The sequence below is a fragment of the Oryctolagus cuniculus genome, chromosome 5 (genome assembly GCF_964237555.1).
Source record: "Oryctolagus cuniculus chromosome 5, mOryCun1.1, whole genome shotgun sequence".
Classification (NCBI taxonomy): Eukaryota; Metazoa; Chordata; class Mammalia; order Lagomorpha; family Leporidae; genus Oryctolagus; species Oryctolagus cuniculus.
Genome location: NC_091436.1, coordinates 152378378 through 152386170, shown reverse-complemented (window position 1 = coordinate 152386170; position 7793 = coordinate 152378378). Strand labels below are relative to the sequence as shown.

Genomic DNA, 7793 nt, shown 5'->3' with positions numbered 1-7793 from the left:
CGCTGGATTCTGTCCCGGTTGCCCCTCTTCCAGGCCAGCTCTCTGCTGTGGCCAGGGAGTGCAGTGGAGGATGGCCCAGGTGCTTGGGCCCTGCACCCCATGGGAGACCAGGAGAAGCACCTGGCTCCTGCCATCGGATCAGCGCGATGCACCGGCTGTGGCGGCCGTTGGAGGGTGAACCAATGCCAAAAGGAAGACTTTTCTCTCTGTCTCTCTCTCTCACTGTCCACTCTGCCTGTCAAAAAAAAAAAAAAAAAAAGATACACGTTTGCACAGAAATCCCTCCCGTGGGCCATCACTGAGCTACTTGTCACTCATTCAGCAAGCATTGGCCACCCACCTGCCAAGTGCCACGCCCTCTTCTAGGTGCTAGGGACCCAGCAATAAATAAGTCCTGTGTTCCCAAAGGTGAGGGTTGTTGCCCTGGTTTGGCCCCCATCTCCTGGCAGCCACCTCCAGACAGGCCCACCTGCCCTCACCCAGCCATTGGAGGCTGCTCTGAGCGGGAGGGCAGAAACAAGAGCCCAGCACTCGCCTCTGTGCAAATAAACTACCACCTCATCATCTTCATGCATAAAACATGGCACCGGAGGCGGTGGGAGACTGGCCAGGCTGAGCAGCCCAGCCCGGCAGCTGCCTTGGGGCGGTCAGGAGTTAAGGGAGGGAGAGGAAAGACAAGTTGCAAGATAAAAGAACTCAGCGGAAGCCTCAGATAGAAAAAAAAAAAAAAAAAAGAGAGAGAGAGAGAAGAGGCTTTTTTTTTTTTCTTTTTAATTTATATACATCTGGGCCTGACTTCCGGGGTTGCTGTGAGGAGCCCTTCGGTGGCCCTACCATGAGAAGGGCCTAGCCCACTGCGGCACCATGGTGCTACCTTCACGACTGCACTGGATCAGAAACAGGCCATGGAGGGACAGGATCCGGAGACGGCAGCTCAACCGTGAGTGCCCCGCGGGCGGGGGAGAGCGGTCCCCTCTCCCCGCTGCCTTTCTCGGTCCCTCTTGGCCCCCAGCACTTGCATTTCCTCCTCTTGCAAAAGGCCCCCACCTTTCCCCTGCCCCTGTCCCCCCAGTTTCCTGCCCATGGACGTCCTCCATTTTTCTCCAGCCCTCTCCTGTTGGAGGTAATGAGATCGGCTTTGTTTCAAGTGGCAAATAAGAGAGGGCCTCTTTAGCTTGCCATCTAGAGGGGAAATGCAAATCAATAGTCACGAAGGTGGGTTGGAATTTTTGTGTTTACAGTGGGGTAATGGGGTGTCTGAATCAAACAGGTGTCGGCCGTGAACTTGAATGGGGTGAAATTCAAGGATCAGTGACTCTTCTCTCCTTCAAAGATTCCAATCATGTGTTTCCCAAATTATCCTGCTCATGCGGGAGCTCTAACCAGAAGGGACTTTTGAGGGTTGGAATAAGTAATTTTGACAAAGGGAAGGCATTCCCAATATATGCAAGTCCGTCACTCGCCACCCAGTGTGAAGTCAGCAGGGCCGTTGTTGGTGAGGTTGTGGCCGTCATAGGTGAGGTTTGTGTGTCTCAGGTGTCACAGTCTTATGCCCCGGAGCGGCCAGCCAACCAGGGAGGCAGTCTGTTTTCGTGGGGGATGGAATGGTTCACTTTCATCGGAGCTCTTGGGTGAAACCAGGACAGTAAGTGATTAGGGGTATTTGGCCTCGGTGTAGGGAGGCGACAGGCAGTGGTAGTATATTCCACGAGAAAGGCCATGTTCAGCTCCATGCGTGCCATCGGATTGTTTCCAGCTCCTAACTTCAAACAATACGAATGTTTAAGTGAAAGCACTCCAGTTTAAATGTCGGCAGCTAAGTGGTAAATACTGCAGTACCGATCCTGTGCTCTGATGGAAAGCGTGGAGACTGGGGGCCACCAGTTACTCTGCTCGGGCTGAGGTGCTGTCCCTCTCTTCAGAGGACATGGTGTGGGCTGAGCCCCTCTTGTGTGCTGGAAGTCTCTGATGCCGAGAGTTAAACTAAAAGGAATGAGTGATTTAGGTTCGTTAGGATCTACTGGTTTCGGAGCCGCATGGGGCTAGTTGGATTCCAGATGGTATCCCACATACAAGGAGCGTATTTGTTTTTCTCAGCGCCTCCGCCTTCTTCGTCATTTTTTTCTGCCGCTGGATGCCCTCCTGAGTGCAGATGCCAGCTTCTGTGGTGCTGTATGCTGTGTCTCCAGGAAACAGCTGTGTCCCCACCTCTGCTGGGGGACGTGCCACTGAGTCTGGGTCCGCACAGCTCCACCTGTGTGAGTGGAAGTCGGCCCACACTCTGAAAACAGGAACTAGCAGGGAAAGTCTGCTTCGCCACGAAGATTTGACTTAAATTATGAGACTACAGCTGGGTCCTGTGCTGTGATGGCTGTGTGGTTGTCACAGGAAATGCTGGTATGTTAGTGGGTGTTCAGGTCAAGCCTGATGGTAAACAGGCCGGTCCTGGCCCCTTTGGCCAGGAAGGAGGGAATCCTGCATTCCTGCGGGGTGATCAAGAGCCCTGCTGTGTCTGAGTCTAGAAACAAAAGGGTCAAGCTGACTTTTAGGGGTCGATTTTTCCAACTCTCAGAAGACCTGTGCCTGCTGGTTGACGGACAACTCGAGGCAGTGGAAAAGCGAGAAAGAGTGAGGGAGCGAAGGAGAGGCTTCTCCCAGAAGCAGCAGGCTTGCAAGGCTGGCCATGGGCAATGTTTCACAGTGCCTACAGTCTGCCTTCGTGCCTTTTCCTTTCTTCTCCAATGTGGGACTCGAGCTTTATTGCTTTGGGGTTATTTTGCCATGGAGAAAAATAAGTTGACAAACCCATTTGTTCTCAACACACAAAAGGACCCTAAATGGCAATAGGAAATACACTTGCTCTGACTCTGTGCTTCCACGCTCATGCAGACATTGCTAATCAATCACAGCTCTCTCCTCTCCCAAGAAGTCCATGCCCAGGCTTAGAATCCTTTCCAGTGGAGTGCCCTAGGCTGCTATCTTTTCTTTTTCCTCTTCTCTCTCCTCTCCTCTCCCCTCCTCTCCTCTCCTCTCCTCTCCTCTCCTCTCCTCTCCTCTCCTCTCCTCCCCTTCCCTCCCCTCCCCTCTCCTCCCCTCCTCTCTCCTCTCCTCCCCAGAAACCTTTTATTTAAGGAATACAAACTTCATGCATTTCATAAATAAAATTTTAGGAACATAGTGATTCTTCCCACCATATTCACCCTCCCACCCCTCTTCTTCCTCCCACCCCTCTTCCTCCTTCCACTCCTATTCCCATTCTTATTTTTTCACTAAGATTTATTTTCAATTAACTTTATATACACATACAATTAACTCTATACTAAGTAAGGAGTTCAACAGTGTGAAAAAGGCTATCAACAGTCGAGACAAGGGCTGTTCAAAGTTATTGCATTTCAAAGTGTCAATTTCACTTGTATAGTTTACCTTTAAGGTTCTCTATTAGTTATCACAGATCAGGAAGAACATATGGTATTTGTCCTTTTGGGACTGGCGTATTTCACTAAGAATGATGTTTTCCAGTTTCATCCATTTTGTTGCAAATGACAGCATTTCTTTTGTTTTTTAACCACTGTGTAGAATTCCATGATGTACATATCCCATAATTTACTTATCCAGTCTTCAGTTGATGGGCATTTGGGTTGATTCTATGTCTTAGCTATTGTGAATTGAGCAGCAGGCTGCTATTTCTAATCAATTAGAATTGCTATTGTTTCATAGCAAATCAACACAAGTTTGCTCTCTTGAAATGACCTATACTCATTTTCTCATAGTCACTCCATGGTTAGGAGTGTGGCCCAGGTTCTGTGCTGGGATTGATGTCATCAATAGCTGCATCTGCCCTAAGTCTCAGGGTCTTTTTCTAAGATCCATGGTTGTTGACAAAATTCAGTTCCTTGAGGTTATAGCCCTGAGACCACCCATTGTTCCTGCTACTGGTGCTCCTTACAAAACAGGTAGTTTCCTCCTCAAGGCCAATGAGAGTGCATCTTTGCTGTTTGTAATCCCTCCTTTTAAGGGTTCATCTGATGAGGTCAGGCCTACCTGGGATAATCTCCCTCGTGATTAACTCAAGCCAACTACTCAGGGATCCTGCTATGTGATTGATTTATTACATAATCTAATCATAAAGTGAATCTCATCATATTCACAAAGTCTTGCCCATACTCAAGATGAGGTGATTACACAGGACTTCTAGACCAGGCAAGAATCCCAGGGCACCTCAGAGTTCTGCTTACCACAAATCCCACCTGTCTTCCTTGCAATGGATCTTGGATTTTGAGCTACTGGGATGCTTTGTTTTCTTTTTATTATGAAAATTTCAAATATACAGAAGAGAACAGTCAGAACAAATCCTATATACTCATCAAATAAACTTAACAGTTTCTGACATTTTGCCATATTTGTTTCAGCTACTTTCCTGGTGAGACATTTGAAATTCAACTATAGACACTATGGCATCTCAATCTTAAACATTTTAAGAGAATGTTTTAAAAATAAGAACATTTTTCTACATAGCCGGCTAATAAAGTTAACAGTATTCCCCTAATATTATTTAATGCACAACCATTATTCAAATATCCCCAGATAGAAACCAGTTCTGAATGTGCTCTGTATGCCATACCCCTTAGCAAAAGGCCTGATGCCTTCACTCAATGGAGATTTGAGTTCCATCAAAATTAGATTCATACAAAAGCAATGGTTTCCAAAGTCTACCTTACCTCAGCAGTCCCCCTAACTTCTTCCACCCACTCCCGGAGTCTTTAATAAAATATTAATATGAATAATCAGTCCATAGCAGTGTGGTATGCAAACCGATGGAGCCGGGGCATGAGGAGCCAGGGCAATGAGGCCATCTGAGATGGAGAACCTGGATTGCTACAAAGACAGGAGACTGTGGGGGAGGGGCTCACCTGGCACCCTGCTCGCCATAATGAGCTGCTTACCTGAGCCTTGCCCAGGTGGGAGTGCAGATGGAGCGGTGGCCAGCAAGCACCTGGGTTTTCTTTGTAGTGACAGCAGTGTCAGCGCAGGCCAAGTGAGTGTGGGGTGGGTGAGGCCATTGGGTGTCCTCGGACCCTCCCTCTCTGTTACTCTGCTAAGCTCTGGCTCCAGGCAGATCTGGCTCCAAATCCTGCTTCTGCAACTTCTCATTTGTTGGCCCCGGGGGCACTTCCTGGGATGTCCACTTCCTCAACCATAAAATGGTTATTATAGCGAGACTGAGCTCACAGTATTATTGGAGGGAATCAAAGACTTGGAACATATCAAGTGCCTAGCACGGCATCTGGCACACTTCCGTGGTGGCTGATGGGATCTGAGAATTGAAAATGGTTCTGGTGGGGATGGGGGTGAAGAAACTGCCATTGCCAGCACTGCACCCACCCCCAAAACAGCGGGGGGACACCACGCAGCAGAAGGCAGCTCCCTCTTCCTCAGTCTCATACGCCACCTCCATATTCGGATGGCTTGTGCCACACCAGGCGAGGGGACACAGACATGCGAGGGAAAAGCCACTCTTGGCCCCTGGGGGCGTGACCCCTGTTCTTCCGGGGAGAGGGCGTAAGCCTTTGCCTTTACAGTGGATCTCCAAGCTGTGCTTCATACTTGTGGGAGATGGGGTGGAGGTGGGGGGTCTCTTATTCACAGTCTCTTCTAAATACCTCTGCGTCTTCGGTCGGGAAGCTGAGACCGAGGGCTGGGAGTGGGCAGACCCCAGACAGGCCAAGGGGCCTGGGCGGAGGAGTGTGCAGTGCCTCTCCCAGCAGGCTCCACCGCCCAGCCACCTGCTCTGCACACGGCCCTGCCTGCCGAGAGATGTGGAATCAACTTACCGGGCGGCCCAGCTGACTATCGGTTTTCCCTCCAGCTCTCCTGCTGTCTGGCAAGGCCAAGACGTGTTCTTCTCCCTGATTCTCCCAACTCCGGGATTTTTCCCAGCCTGGGGAACCTGTGTTTGCATTTTAGCTTTCATGCGGTGCAGACACCCAAACATCATAGACTACGGCCGAGCCCCGTGGCTGCATTTCCCAACCTGCCGGCTGGCATCACCCTGCTGTTCTGACTCGCAGAGTCGCTCCCGGAGGGAGACAAGAGCCTTGCGTGGGGGAGAGCGGGCCCCAGGGGCGGGGCCCCCTGCTCGCCCACACCTGCAGTTCCTCTCTCAGGTTCCATTGCCTTTAAAGCCACGAGCTTAAAGGTTTGGGAGGAGGTCAGCGAGACGGTCACCCCAATGTAGCAAAATGAAGAATGAAGCCTTTTAGAACGTTCTCTGTAATTCACAGATCACATGTGTTCCTGAGTTCCAGTCTAGCCACCTGCTCCATCTGTCCGTAAGGGCCTCAGCCCAGGGAGCAGGCAGCCGGGCCCCCAGGGCCTGAGTTCCACTTCAGTTCTGAGTCTTGTTTGCCAACAGCTGTGCTAGCTCTGGAGAGTGTGACTGTAGGATTTATGCTGGCATAAGAATTATTTATGTCCCTGCCAACATAGCATTACCTATTTTCTCATCCTTTAGAAAATAATTGCCTCTGTAGAAGCTTTACCCTCCTCCTTCCTGCCTGCAGGATTGAATCCATGGGAGCCATTGCCAAATGTCCAATTCCAGCCTAGACTGTCAAGGGAAAAAAAAAAAAAAAACGATGGGAAACTTGAGAAAGGGAGATACTTTGAATAATTCAAGGGAGTTCTGTTGATCAAGAAAGGCCTCTCTTTGTATGAACATTGATCTGGACAGATATTTTAGCTCTCTCCAGCCAAGGGCAGACAAAAGAGAGGGGTGTGGAGGGAAGAGGAAAGGAGAGGAAGAAGCAGCAAACACAGTGAACAAACAGGCAAAGGAAAATTGGAACAGCCGCGGGCTCAGAACTGAGCTGGGTCGGATCCCACCGTCTTAGTCTCTTACAGAGGTATCTGAAAAGGCCAAAAGTTCATCGCTGGAATGACAGTTTCATTTCCTGTAGGAAGCAGAATATTGCCAGCACAGCAGATTTTCTCCAAAGCGTTTAAGCGAGTGTATTAAGCTGAGGGTAAGCAGGGTGTTGCAGACTGGAAAACTTCTTGAATTATATTAGCCTCGATTTACGCCACGGAGGGAGTGCCAGTTTTTCCTCTGAAATATTGAGATCTAAGGCACCGTTTCATTGCATAAGAATGTGTTAATTATAACACAGACACGTTGTCAAAGCTGTGAACTTGGGTAATAGTGCTGAAAAGTTAAGTCTCTTGATGTTGTTTTGATCTGCTACAAAGCTCGCATGTCTTTGTTGTATAAAAATCAAACAATGCAGGAACGCGTAGCAGAAAATCACCTGGGAGTCCCAACTCTTGCCCCATACATGCAGCAAGGTACCCTCATTTCTTTTGCTAACTATACAGCTATTTACATTCTTTTCACAGGATCAGACTGATGCTGTCTTCTGCAACTTACTTGTTTCATGTGATAACATAACTTGAGTTTCTCTTTGTGTCAGTAAATAACAGTTTTTTTTATTTGAAAGGCAGAGTGACAAAAGAGGGGAGAGACAGATAGAAAGAGATCTTTCATCTGCAGGTTCACTCCCTAAATGTTCGCAGCAGCCTGGGCTGGACCAGGCAGAAGACGGGAGCCTGAAATTCCATCTGGGTCTCCCTTGTGAGTAACAGGGACCATAATACGTGGGTCATCTGCTGCTGCTTTCCCAGGTGCATTAGCTGGGAGCAGGATTGGAAGCAATGCAGCTGGGACTCAAACCAGCACTCTGATATGGGATACAGCATCACAGGCAGTGGCTTAACCTGCTGCATCACATTGCAGTAAA

General features: G+C 49.1%; 1 protein-coding gene across 2 annotated transcripts in view; it reads left to right on the top strand.

Annotated features, from left to right (window-relative positions):
* The first annotated feature begins 804 nt into the window (after nucleotides 1-804).
* RIPOR2 (RHO family interacting cell polarization regulator 2) overlaps nucleotides 805-7793 on the top strand; it is a 218353-nt gene continuing 211364 nt past the window's right edge. The window contains exon 1 of one of the 2 annotated variants that reach the window (XM_051855014.2): nucleotides 805-940. In XM_051855014.2, the coding sequence (XP_051710974.2) occupies nucleotides 865-940 (76 nt within the window). In that variant the 5' untranslated portion in view covers nucleotides 805-864. The remainder of the gene's footprint in view (nucleotides 941-7793) is intronic. The other variant, XM_070074337.1, reaches the window with a different exon arrangement.